Source organism: Pristis pectinata, chromosome 1 (assembly GCF_009764475.1).
Source record: "Pristis pectinata isolate sPriPec2 chromosome 1, sPriPec2.1.pri, whole genome shotgun sequence".
NCBI lineage: Eukaryota > Metazoa > Chordata > Chondrichthyes > Rhinopristiformes > Pristidae > Pristis > Pristis pectinata.
The window spans coordinates 87,765,526-87,779,476 of record NC_067405.1 but is presented as its reverse complement, the minus strand read 5'-3'; the positions used below and the strand labels follow the sequence as shown (position 1 = coordinate 87,779,476).

At 43.8% G+C, this 13,951-nt stretch overlaps 1 protein-coding gene across 4 annotated transcripts in view; it reads right to left on the bottom strand.

The window, feature by feature from the left end:
* rad51b (RAD51 paralog B) overlaps window positions 1-13,951 on the bottom strand; it is a 435,778-nt gene that overhangs the window by 135,818 nt on the left and 286,009 nt on the right. For all 4 annotated transcript variants that reach the window (XM_052029616.1, XM_052029633.1, XM_052029630.1 and 1 more), the window contains one exon: window positions 4,301-4,419. In XM_052029616.1, coding sequence (XP_051885576.1) covers window positions 4,301-4,419 — 119 coding nt within the window. The remainder of the gene's footprint in view (window positions 1-4,300; window positions 4,420-13,951) is intronic.

The window sequence follows — 13,951 nt, the reverse complement described above, 5'->3', positions numbered from 1 at the left end:
ATATTACATGATTTGCAACAAATATACAGTCTCTTTACAAGAATATAAGTGGTCCAGGAGACACAAGAGACTGCAGGTGCTGGAATCTGGAGCAAAAGATAAACTGCTGGAAGAACTCAGTGGGTTGAGCAGCATTTGCGGAGACAAAGATATGGTCAATGTTTTGGGTCAAGACGCTGCATCAGGACTGAGGGTGCAGAGGGGAAGATAGCCATTATATAGAAGTGAGAGGGAGGAGTGAGACAGAGGCTGGCAGGTGATGGGTAGCCAGTACATAGAAGTGGGAGAGAGGGGTGAACCAGTACATAGAAGTGAGAGGGAGTGGTCCACTCATGGATTATAGGAGAAATCTAATGCAGTATCAATTCTTAAGGATAAGGCTTATAAAGTTTCCAGGAAAAGCAGCAAGTCCTAGGATTGGGAATAATTTAGAATTCAGTGAACGAATAATCAAGATAAAGGAAGGAAAAACAGAATATGAGACTAATCAGTCGACAAGAGCTTCTATAAGTATATAAAAATGAAAGTACAAGCATGCAATTTATTATTCTTTATAGACAAAGGTAGAAAAAATTATAATGGGGAATAAAGGAATAACAGAGGAATTAAACAACTAATTTGCATTTATCTTCAGAAGACATAAAAACCTTCTGAGGTACCAGAGAACCAAGAGTCCAAAGCTAGTACAGTTAAGAAATTAGTACTCTTGAAGAAATACCACTAGGGAGGTTAATGGGCCTAAAAACAAAAAAGTCCCAAGGACCTGATAGAATTTTGAAAGAAAAGCAGAAATGCTGGAAGAACTCAGACAGTCAATCTGTGGAAAAGGAAACAAGTCAATGTTTTGGGTCAATCAAGCTTCCTCAGAACTGGGGGCAAGAGTTTTCAAAGCAGAGCTGGGTGAGGAGTGAGGTACAAGACAAAAGACCATCTGGATGTAGGTTAAGATACATCATGTGATAAGGAGCATAAGTAATGAACTTGGAAAATTTGATGTTCATTCCAGTTTACAAAGTGCTGAGACAGAAGATTAGATGCTGTTCTTTTAGTTTATGTTGGGGCCTCACTTATGGCAGTGCAGGAGGCCACAGATAGGTCGACGTGGGAATGGGATCGAGAACTACAGTGGCATGCAACAGGAAGCTCCCGATCAACCTGCGAATTGAGTGCAGATGCTCTGCAAAGCAATTACTCAAACTGCAATTGGTTTCTCCAATGTAGAGGAGGTCACATGGTGAACAACGACTGCAATATACTAGGTTGGAAGTGAATCCCTGCTTCACCTGGAATGACCGTTTGAGTCCCTGGATGGTGGGACGGAAAGAGGTAAGCGGGCAGGTGTTACATATCCTCTGATTGCTTTGGGAAAGGAAAGTGCTGTGGGATGGGGAGTGGTGGTAACAGAGAGCGGACCAGGGAGTCACAGAGTGAGTGGTCCCTGCAAAATGCAGAAAGGGGAGGAGATGTGACTGGTGGTGGGATCATGTTGGAACTGGCACAAATTGCAAAGGATAATATGTTGAAAGCGAAGGCTGATGGGGCGGAAGGTGAGTACCAGAGAAACTCTGTACCAGTGGAGAGGGGATGAAAGCAGATGTGCGGGAAATAGGAAAAAATACAGGTTAGAGCTCCATCCACAATGGTAGAGGAGAAACAATGTTTCAGGAAGGAGGAGGACATTTCAGAGCCACCAGAGGGGAAGGTTAGATGTTTCCTAAATGCCATGAGAGTAACTGCCTCCATCACCTCTTCAGGCAGTGCATTCCAGTCCCCAACCACCCTCTGTGTGAAATATCTCCCCCTCAGATCCCCTCTACACCTCACACCTTAAATCTATATCGTGCCTGGAGATCACACAGCTGTCGAGAGTGGAATTCGTTTCACACACTGTTTGTATCCTGTAACTTTCCTTCACTCAAGGGATTTTGGTGATGGAACCTGCTTTTATCAGGAAAAATTGTATTTCCAGTTGAGTTCTGCTTCATTTTTAGAGATTACTTAAAGAGATTCAGCTGTAAGTGTTGCTGCTGCTCCTCCTCACTTATATACATATTGATGACCACGCAGTCTCTGGTAAGAAACAGCATTCTGCTTGAGGATTAGACTACTAACCACAGGTTTGAGAGGCATTCTTTGCTGCTAAAGTATAAGATCCATGATCTCAAGAACACTGTTTAAAATGCTCATCTACTGTCAGGCATGGGACATGGTCCCATAAGAACAGCTCTACCAGCAGTACATATGGTGGACTATTTAACACTGCAGCAGTCCATCATGAAGCTCCAAGCAATTCTGAGTATTGCACTAGGGGCTCCCCACAGCCAAAATGCCAGAGAGAAATCAAATACAAACAGGGTATACTGGAAAACATTCAGCAAGTCAGGCAACATCTGTGGAATGAGAAACAGAGCTAATGTTTCATGTCTGAGACCCTTTGACAGCTCTGGGAAAGAAAGAAAACAAGTTAGTTTTCAGTAGGAGAGAAGGTGGGGGAGGGATGGGTAGAACATAGGGAGTATCTCTGATAGGGTGAGACCAAATGAAGTAATGTGGTAGCTAGAGGCAGACTCTGTTTCTCTGTCTGTGCTAATGGCAGGGTTCTGGGACATGTCCGTACTATACTAATGGTGATAGATTAATTGAGCTTGAGAGAACACCCCTGCTCCTCTCCAAATAGTGCCACTGATCTATTCCATTCATTTCCAAGGGCAGACAGTGGCTGAGTTTAAAGGCCTTTCATCTGACAGCGCAACACTCCCTCAGCCCTGCACTGGATTCTCAGCCGAGTTTGTGGTCAAGTCTTTGGAGTAGAATTTGAACTCATGCCCTCCTGACTCAGAGGCGAAAATGAGACACAGATGACATCAGACATAATTAAAGGATTGTTAGGTAAATATTGTAATAAAAATATTAAACGATGCCAGAATGAGCCAATTCCTCCCGACTGTCAATTTATTTTATATGCAATTTTGAAGTAACAGAGGTGGAACGGAAACCACACATTTAAATAATGCCTTCTACAACCTTAGGACGCCACAAAGTGTTTTATTGTGCAGTCACTGTTGTAATGCAGAATCCGTGGCAGTCAACAAAGGGTTGACAAATGACAATAAATAAGTAACCGAATGATGTGTTTCAAGGATGATGGTGAGGGGTAAATAATGGCCAGACCTCCATTCCCTACCTTCGAAGTAGTCCACCTGAGAGCTCCCTCAGTACTGAAATGGAATTTCAGCCTTCAGTGTACTCAGGTCTTGAAAATGGGGCTAGAATCCACAGACTGGCGACTCATTGTGTCATGCAGCATGAAAACAGGCCTTTCGGCCCAACTTGGCCATGCCAACCTAGTTGCCCATCTAAGCTAGTCCTATTTGACTGTGTTTGGCCTGTATCTGTCTAAACCTTTTCTATCCATGTCCAAATGCTTAATGATGTCTTTCCTATAACAGCATAATCAAAACTGTACACAATACTCCAGTTGCGAGCTTACCAAGGTCTCGTACAAATGACTCAGATGAGAATACTTCACAACTAGAGCTTGCAGGGGAAGGAAAGAGTCATAGAGAGACACAGTGTGGAAACAGGCCCTTCGGCCCACTGAGTCTACATCGACCATCAACCACCCATTTACACCAATCCAACAGTAATCCCATTTTTCATTCTCCCCACATTCTCATCAACTGAGCCCAGATTCTACCACTCACCTACACCATAGGGGCAATTTACAATAGCTAATTAACCTATCAACCTGTACATCTTTGGGATGTGGGAGGAAACCAAGGCGGTCACAAGGAGAACGTCCAAATTCCACACAGTACCCAAGGTCAGGATTGAACCGGGGTCTGTGGCATTGTGAGGCAGCAGCTCTACTAGCTGCGCCATCGTGCCGCCCAGTATACCAGGTTTCCTCCTCCTGTTTTAAAATTACTACAACAGTCATTCTAAGACTGAGAAGGTATGTTTGTGTTGTTCAGAGATGCACAGTCTTTGATAAAGGGAAGAGAACGGTCAGTCAGAGACTTGCAGCACACGCACCTGATTAATGTGCTTCTGTGTGTTACAAAGGAAGTGGATAAACAGGAACTCGGGCTGACTGAGAAGCAACTAGCACATTTTACAGCTTATTGCAATCTATTCTCAGGAGCTTCTCTCTGCTCTGGCACATTAGAGCTCTGCATACTGCCCCTGCTTATCTCCCCTTGTGGTTGAGGTCTTGAACACTGTGTGGCAACCCACACATTGAAAAGGAGGCTTTGTTTCCTCCGCCTCCACCCTGGCTCACAGCCCCTGTGAATCTCACCTGCCTGCTGTGGTAGTCCAGATACTGCATAATGAGTCTGGTGTTGACGCTGTGGCTCCACGTGTTTCCCAGGGCTGCAGTTACATAGCCTGTTTCCCCATCAGGGTTTACCCCACAACCTGCAAACAAGGGCAAAGCACAGAAAGCAATTTAGCTGAAGCTGAGAAAGCAAACTTTATTTACTGCAGATGTTTTCAGTTCTACCATTTATTTTGTGGTGGTGCTCTTCACATTACTACCATCAGGGAAGAGGTACAGGAGCCGGAAGACCCACACTCAACGTTTGAGTAACAATGTATTCCCCTCGACAGTCAGATTTCCGAATGGTCCCTGAACCCATGAACACTACCTTATTGTTCCTCTTCTGCACTATTTGTTTTTGTAATTTATAGAAATTATGTCTTTATATCTTGCACTGTACTGCTGCCACAAAACAACAAATTTCACAACATATGTCAGTGATAATAAACTTGATCCTGATTCTGAATCTGCTATATGACGTGAGTCTCCCAATATCTACATCAAGTACTCCCCAGCTCACCTGTAGATCAGTGTGGTACAGGGTAAAGGCAAGAGAAAGAATCTGCCTTTCATAATGTCAAGACAGCATGAAGCACTTCATAGCTAATTAAGTACATCGGAAGCATTTTCACAGTTGCATTGCAGTAAATGCAGCAGCCAATTTATGCACAGTAAGTTACCACAAATAGTAGTGTGACTATAACTAGATTTTTTTTAAGGTGTCAGTCATGTTAAATACTGGTTAGGAGGCCTGGGGTAAACAGCCAAGCTGTTCATAGAATAGTGCCATATGATCTTTCATGTTCAGCCTGAGGAGAGAGAGGGGTTTTGACTTAGCCTCACATTCAAAAGATAGCACCTGCAAAGGTGCAGCAATCCCTCAGTTATGCACTGGAGGATTATCCTTGAATTGTCTGTTCAAGTCTCTGGAAAGAAACTTGAAACTACAACCTCTGACTCAGAGGTTAGGGTGTTACTACTGAGCCACAGTTGATATAACACTCCTATACTCCGCCCTGAGGCAATTTCACATACCTTCGAAGTTGCTCTTCATTCTATGTTTTGTAAACAACATTTATAATGAAATTCAACAAGCAAGCACACTACCTTTCCATTAGTGTGACTTAGGATCCTGTGCTTATACACTGCATGCAAGTCTGCTGTCAGGTGAGTAGAAGGGTCCTTGCAGGAAACATTTTCAAACACCATTCAAAAACACACAACGTGGAACATAAATTGATAAACTCACTTGGCAAGGATGCACACACGGTGAAAGTATCAACTACACATGTAAATGTAGGTCTTTCTACTGGAAACACCGCACACCCCTCCTCCAACCTGTTCTAGCCCCTCACACTCCTCCCCCACCTGTTCTAGCACATCCTGCCCCTTCCCCTGCCTTTTTAGCCCCTTATGCCTCCCCCTGCCTCTTCTAGCCCCTGATGCCCCTCCCTCTGCCTGTTCTAGTACCTCTGCCCTTCCCTTTGCCTGTTCTAGCACCTCACACTCCTCCTCCTGCCTGAAATTGCATCACATGCCCATCTTCAAGCACGTACATTTTTTTATTCTTTAAAGGGATGTGGGCTTCACAGACTGAACCAGCATTTAATTGCCCTTGAGAAGGTGGTAGTGAGCTGTCTTCTTGAACCACTGCAGTCCCTGAGGTGTGGGTACATCCACAATGCTGTTAGGGAGAGAGTTTCAGGATCTTGACCCAGTGACGGTGAAGGAATGGCGATATATTCCCAAGTCAGAACGGTGTGGGGCTTGGAGGGCATGCTTTTGCTGCCCTTGTCCTTCTAGCTGGTAGAAGTCATGGGTTTGGAAGGTGTTGGTAAGTTGCTGCAGTGCATCGTGGAGATGGTACAAATTGTTTCTACTGTGTATTGGTGGCGGAGTGCGTGAATGGTTGTGGATGGGGTGCCTATCAAGTGGGCTACTATGTCCTGTATGGTGTCGAGATTCTTGAGTGTTGTTGAAGTTGCACATCCAGGCAAGTGAGAGTATTTCATCACACTCCAGGGTTGAGCCTTGTAGATGGTGCACAGGCTTCGGGGAGTTGGGAGGTCAGTTACTCGCCACAGAATTCCTCGTCTCTGACCTGCTCTTGTAGCCACATTGTGTATATGGCTACTCTGGTTCAGTTTCTGGTCAATGGTAACCCCCATGATATTGATAGTGGGGGATTCAGTGATGGTAATACCATTGAAGTCAGGAGGTGATAGACGGATTTTCTTTTGTTGGATATCGTCATTGCCTGGAACTTAGGTAGCAAGTAACTTTCATGCCACACATCAGCCCAGACCAAGATATTATAGAACATAGAACATCACAGCAAAGTACAGGCCCTTCGGCCCACAATGTTGTGCCGACATTTTATCCTGCTCTAAGCCTTCCCTCCCACATAGCCCTCCATTTCTCTATCATTCATGTGTCTATCTAAGAGTCTCTTAAATGTCCCTAAATGTACCTGCCCCCACAACCTCTGCCGGCAGTGCATTCCACACACCCACCACTCTCTGTGTAAAAAACCTGCCCCTGACATCCCCCTTACATCTCTCTCCAATCACCTTAAAATTATGTCCCCTTGTGTTAGCCATTGTCACCCTGGGAAAAAGTCTCTGACTGTGCACTCAATCTATGCCTCTTATCATCTTTGTACACCTCTATCAAGTCACCTCTCATCCTCCTCTCTAAAGAGAAAAGACCTAGCCCACTCAACCTATCCTCATAAGACAGGTCCGGACATAAGACATTGTCCAGGTCTTGCTGCATTTGGTAGTGGACTGCTTCAATATCTGGGAAGTCGTGAATGGTGCTGAACATTACGCAATCATCAGCAAATATCTCTACTTCTGACCTTACGACTGAAGGGAGGTGATTGATAAAGAGCTGAAGATAGTTGTTCCAGGAGACTAACCTGAAGAGATGTCCTGTGGCTGAGATGACTGACCACCAATAATCTTTCTTTGTGCTAGGTATGATTCGAACCAGCGGAGGGTTTCCCCAATTCCCATTGACTGCCGTTTAGCCAGAGCTCCTTGATGCCATATTCAACTAAATGCTGCCTTAATGTTCAGGACAGTTACTTATACAGTAACCTGTTGTCCTTCATGCTCTTCACTGTACACCCATCCTTTTGTCTGTTCTTGCACTATACACTACCACTCCCATCTGTACTTGCACTGTAACAACCCTCAATTACTGGATTTACACCCATCATCTTGCATGTACTTACAGTGTACACCCCATTCTCACCTCTGTACTTGTACCTGACCTGTTAGTGTTACCTACAGGCACGCTGCCTATAAGCACTGGTTTAACTCAACCTGTTGTCATTAATTATACTGTCCATGCAACCACACTACGTACAGTGGCATGCAAAAGTTTGGGCACCCCAGTCAAAATTTCTGTTACTGTGAATAGCTAAGTGAGTAAAAGATGACCTGATTTCCAAAAGGCATAAAGTTAAAGATGACACATTTCTTTAATATTTTAAGCAAGATTACTTTTTTATTTCCATCTTTTACAGTTTCAAAATAACAAAAAAGGAAAAGGGCCTGAAGCAACAGTTTGGGCACCCTGCATGGTCAGAACTTAGTAACATCCCCTTTGGCAAGTATCACAGCTTGTAAACACTTTCTGTAGCCAGCTAAGAGTCTTTCAGTTCTTGTTTGGAGGATTTTTGCCCATTCTTCCTTGCAAAAGGATTCTAGTTCTGTGAGATTCTTGGGCCGTCTTGCATGCACTGCTCTTCTGAGGTCTATCCACAGATCTTTGATGATGTTTAGGTCGGGGGACCATGAGGGCCACGGCAAAACCTTCAGTTTGTGCCTCTTGAGGTAGTCCATTGTGGATTTTGAGGTGTGTTTAGGATTGTTATCCTGTTGTAGAAGCCATCCTCTTTTCAGCTTCAGCTTTTTTACAGATGGTATGATGTTTGCTTCCAGAATTTGGTGGTATTTAATTGAATTCATTCTTCCCTCTACCAGTGAAATGTTCCCCGTGCCACTGGCTGCAACACAAGCCCAAAGCATGATCGATCCACCCCCGTGCTTAACAGTTGGAGAGGTGTTCTTTTCATGAAATTCTGCACCCTTTTTTCTCCAAACGTACCTTTGCTCATTGCTGCCAAAAAGTTCTATTTTAACTTCATCAGTCCACAGGACTTGTTTCCAAAATGCATCAGGCTTGTTTAGATTTTCCTTTGCAAACTTCTGACGCTGAATTTTGTGGTGAGGGCACAGGAAAGTTTGGAGGTCAGAGTCCATCTCATCGTATAAGTGAACTGTTCAATAATCTTATCACCGTGGGATAGAAGCTATCCTTGAGCCTGGTGGTACATACCCTCAGGCTCCTGTATCTTCTACCTGATGGGAAAGGGGAGAAGAGAGAATGACCCGGGTGATTGGGGTCTTTGATTATGCTGGCTGCTTCACCAAGGCAGCGAGAGGTACAGACAGAGAGTCCACGGAAGGGAGGCTGGTTTTCATGATGTGCTGGGCTGTGTCCACAACTCTCTCCAGTTTCTTGCAGTCCTGGGCAGAGCAGTTGCCATACCAAGCCGTGATGCATCCAGATAGCATGCTTTCTATGGTGCATCGATAAAAGTTGGTGAGTGTCAAAGGGGATGTGCCAAATTTCTTTAGCCTCCCGAGGAAGTAGAGGTGTTGGTGAGCTTTCCTGGCCGTCCTACATGAATTTATACCAACCTAACCACTCCAACCGGTAATTACAGCTTGCAGTCTCTAAACTCCTCATGACAATTCAGCAATCAGATCCCATAACCTTGTGTGTCATTGCACTTGAGCCTTCTTCCCCTGATTGCATTGTATAGTAAGTCACAGTTCTACAGTACCAAACGGGCCCTTCAACCCAGTTGATCTGTGTTAGTATCCTTGTTCCACACAAGCCTCTATCCACTCCACTTCATTTCCCGCTTTCAACACATCATTACATTTGAGCCTCCTTATTTACTTTACTGGCTTCACATCTACACTGAGCTTAAACACTCCAGATGGTGGCAAGTTCCAGGTCACTAAACCAATCCAACAGAGGATACTGGAACTCGTAGATTTTGGCTGTCATCCTGACATCAACTTTTAGTTTTAACCTCAGTTTTAACTGTCCTACTCCCCCCACCACTTAGCCCATTGGGAATTGAGAGTGGGAATGCAGGATTGGACTAAATTAAAATAAGTTCCAAGCCCCATCTTCCCAGCCTTTTACATTTTGTTAAATCAAACTCAGGCCACCAAGCAGACTCCCATGAAAGTGTGGCCTGATGGCATCATCAGTGTGCAGTATAGAATGATATGATCACCAGGTTACCTGTATTGTCAGCTGGCTGGCAGCAAATCCAAGGTGGGAGGCACCCTTTGGCAAGGGTAAGTACGTATATTAGCCTACCCATGTGTGCCTTCTGTGTCAGGAGTCATTCAGAACCCTCCACCCTTCCTGCATGAGAGTGGCAACTCCACTGCCAGTGAACAGCCAACTTTGGACTGCTTAAGGATGAAAGGTCATTGCCCTGTAACTTTAAGTCTGTTTCTCTCTCTACACCTGCTCAGTAGCCCCAGAATTTTTATTTTCATTTCAGATTTCCAGCACTTTTTTGTTGCTTTTTCACAGTCTTTCGAATCCTTTCGAAGCACAATTTACAGCAGCATGACACCAGTGCGAACTTTCCATTCAGTTCAGACCCAGCTTGTATCAAAGGTTTCCACTTGGATAAAGGCAGTGTAATGGCCAGCCTGCTGGGCCCTGTACTTTGTGACCCAGTCTCAGCATTCACTTGACCACTTCCTCATTTCATCTAACTCTGGTGTCCCAACAAGCACTTGCACAAACCAGCTCTCAAGCTACTCTATTGCAATAGATAACCCGACCCGATATCTACCACCGAATAGGAGAGAACAGTATTAACATTTTCACAGGGTTTAATAGACCACTGCACTTCTTCAGAATGTGGTTTGAATAACTTCCAACCTTCACTTTGGCTGACCATGTTTGCTTCCGCTTGTGGCAATTATAGCATTACTCTGATGGCTTAGTTAGTGAGTGCCCTGTACAGGGCAGAGTTGAGCCACACAGACCAGTTAGATACCAAATCCCAAACTAGGCTGTGGCTCTATCGGGCGAATGCTAGCCCATTTTGACTGGGTTGAGACTGCTAACGAATGCTGGGAGATGTAAATTCTAACCACCAACCGACTGGAATATGTTGGATGTCAGGAGACAATGTGACAGGCTCAACTGTGCTTTCCTGTGACACCCTGATCCAGGATGATTTAGTGGCTTCGGAACAGCGTGAGGAAATTACACAGAGCAAGAAAATGAGGATCAATGCTATCTCAGCCCAACAAACAAAAAAGATAAACAGAAAATTGAAAACCTCAGCTTTATTAATAGACAGTTAGAAGTTTCTGTACCTCCCCAAACCCACTTTTATTTCACACACTGTTGCTCTAAGCATCTCCCCAGACCCCTTTCCATTCTGTTGTACCTCTGTACCTTTATTCAATTCACCAACTCTGCTCTGTACTCAAGCCTGAGCTTCCTTCCTATGTCTCATCTTCACAGCATAGAATTTTCTCAATATTTACTGCCATCAAAATTGATAATGATATTGCCTTCTTTGTTGCAAATCGCTGGTAATAAATGTGAATGGTGTGGGTGCCTGGAGGAAAACATGTAACTGCTTATCTCTACGAGCTGCAATCAATAAGAATAGCAAAGATATAACTAGGTGGAACAGCACACAAGGATACCAGAGTGGTAAGCAACAACGGCTGAACATGTAATCACATAAGTGTTTCTACAGAGCAACTTTGCAAAGGAAGAACTAAATAAAAGGAATGTGTTATCCTAAAGCAAGTTAAGGTTTGCCTTGGGGATAGTGTTAGTAAAAACAGGTATTTAAACAACAGACAGGATGCTGGAGGAACTCAGATGGTCAGGCAGCATCTGTGGAGGGAAATGAACAGTCGACATTTTGGGTGGAGACCCTTCATCTGGACTGTCCATTTCACTCCAAAGATGCTACATGACCTGCTGAATTCCTCCAGTATCTTGTTTGTTGCTCCAGATTCCAGCATTTCTAGTCTCTTGTGTCTCCAGTGGTATTTAAGTGCAGTTTTCCCTTGCATTGCCTGCTCACTGTTTGTCTCTGAACATGTCACTATCCAGCATTGAAGTCTGAGCAGTGATCAGCAGGCAGTCATGGCACTTCTGCTGAGGGCCTGTCCCATAAGTCCAGAAACACCCGTCAATCTCAGGGTCCAATTCTAGCACCGACACTATTCAAGTTGACTGAGGAACATTAAACACCGGCTTCACACAGTAAACGAGAGACCAAGAACAAGGTCCAACATATCCAGGCGACGTTTGCTGACAGATCCTCTTGTCTGGTTCCCATGATTTTGCTCTCCCACATCATCTGTGGGCAAAATTCAATATAAGCCAACATGGATGTCAAGAACCAGCTTCAAGAGAAAGGATTGGGAATTTAAGACAGGAAGGGAAATTTCTTCTTTCAGGAGTCTGTGGTCATTTTGGAATTCTTATGGCAGAGGGCTATGACACTTGATTAATAAGCAGATCTGAGATAGAGATCTGGATATTTCATGGAACTAAGAGAATAAAGGGATAATAGACACAGCAGGAAAGTGATGAACTGATATGTGCATCATGACACAACACAAATTGCACCGATATCTGCTTCAATTTCTCATATTCTTATGCTTTTAGATTACACCCTTTGCCCTGGTTCCGTAATGTACCAGCACAACACCCCGCATCGTGCTATTAAACAGTTAGGGGTTTCGATGGAGTAAAAATGTTTCCAAGGCAAGAAGGCTACTGACCAGCACAGTTAAGACAACTGGCAAAACAACCAACGAGAAGATGAGATGTCTCTTAAACCCAGCAAGTACAATGCAGTGCTCAAAAGGGTGGTGGAAGTTGATTCACAAATAACTTTCCACAAAGGAACTAAATAAATATTCACAAAGGGAAAAATTGCCAGGCCTCAGAGAAAGAGTAGGGAATGGAGCAAAGACTGGATGGCTTTTGTTCTCTACTGTGTGAGTTTGAGATACTGAGAGCTCAGTTAAAGAGTCAAATCAAAGCATGTTAAGATTTTGATTTGATTTATTTTTGAGAACAGTTTCAAGTATTATAGATGTCAAATGGCATAGTGCTGGTTGCAGTCTCTTTCATCTTCCATGTACTTTCATTTCCTCTAAATAAATTTGTCTTTGTGCTAGTTGTGGTGGAGGTATCTGCATCACCCCAGCAACACAGTGATTTCCACCAATCAGAACGTACTGAACCATGTGGTGAATAACCTGTGTGGACCTCTCGTATTTAACAGTATGGTACCATGGCAATTTTAAGTACTGCTGTGTGCCATCTTATTAGAAATTAGCAACTGAGAAACACTCCCGTAAAGTACTTTACTGTGTGATGCAATCTCTATAAATGCAAATTGTTGATGAGGGGGAAACTGGTGGTTAAAACATAATATATTTCACCCTTGCACAAAAGTAACTTCTGGGGTATTATTTCCTGTTGCATTCAATCATGGATGACTAGAGGTTTGGTGCAGGGCAGATAATGAAAAAAAAATCCACAGCAACAAAGTATTGGGGGAAAGAAGGTGGCAGTCTGATACAAAATGGAGCGTGTTAAAACATACCCCTTGGGAAACTTGAATTCACTAGCCACCGTGCTATTAAAAACGACAAATGACCAAAATAGTATTACGGAAATTTAAATGTCTTTGCTGGACACTATATTTGGGTGTCACTTTGAGGTGAATGAGGTCCCTTAGGTCTTTGTGGGTTCCTGTCCTGTGAATGTTTCCACTGAGATCAGCAACTCAAGCAGGAAGTGTGGAACTAATTATAGAGGGCATTTTACTGCTTTGACCCAGGCTTCGGTGTGCTGTACAAACACACTGTGTGTACAAATCACATAGCACCTTATACGACAGCATCACTAAAAACCTGGCAGTTCTTTGCTCTCCCATTTCTGCTTCCAAACTGCCCTCTCAACTACTTACCTCTCCTCCACTGAAGGTTTGTTGGAGGAAGATTGAATAGGTGGCAAACATTTAATGCTGTAAAACAACAACCTGCATGCATTTCTAGAGCACAGGATCAGGCCCTTTGGCCCATCAAGTCTGCACTGATCATCAATCACCCATTTACACTAATCCTACATTATTCTCATTTTTTATTCTCCCCACATTCTCGTCAATGTGCTCCAGGGTCTACCACTCACCTACATACTAACGGCAATTTACAGTGGCAAATTAACCTATCAATCTGCATGTCATGTGGGAGGACCTGGAGGAAACACACGCAGTCACAGGGAGAACGTGCAAACTCTACACAGAGAGCACGCAAGGTCCTGATTGAACCTGGTTCTCTGGTACTATGAGGCAGCAGTTCTACTAACTGCACCTCCACTTTCAATGTAATGTTATGTAGGGAGCAGTCATAGTTCAATATCAAGTTTAGCAATCCATTCAACAGCTTCAGGTGAGGTAGTACAAATACTTCTAATACCACAAGATATGGCTCTAACAGGGTAAGAACTCAGTATGTGGACAATGGTCTGACTTGG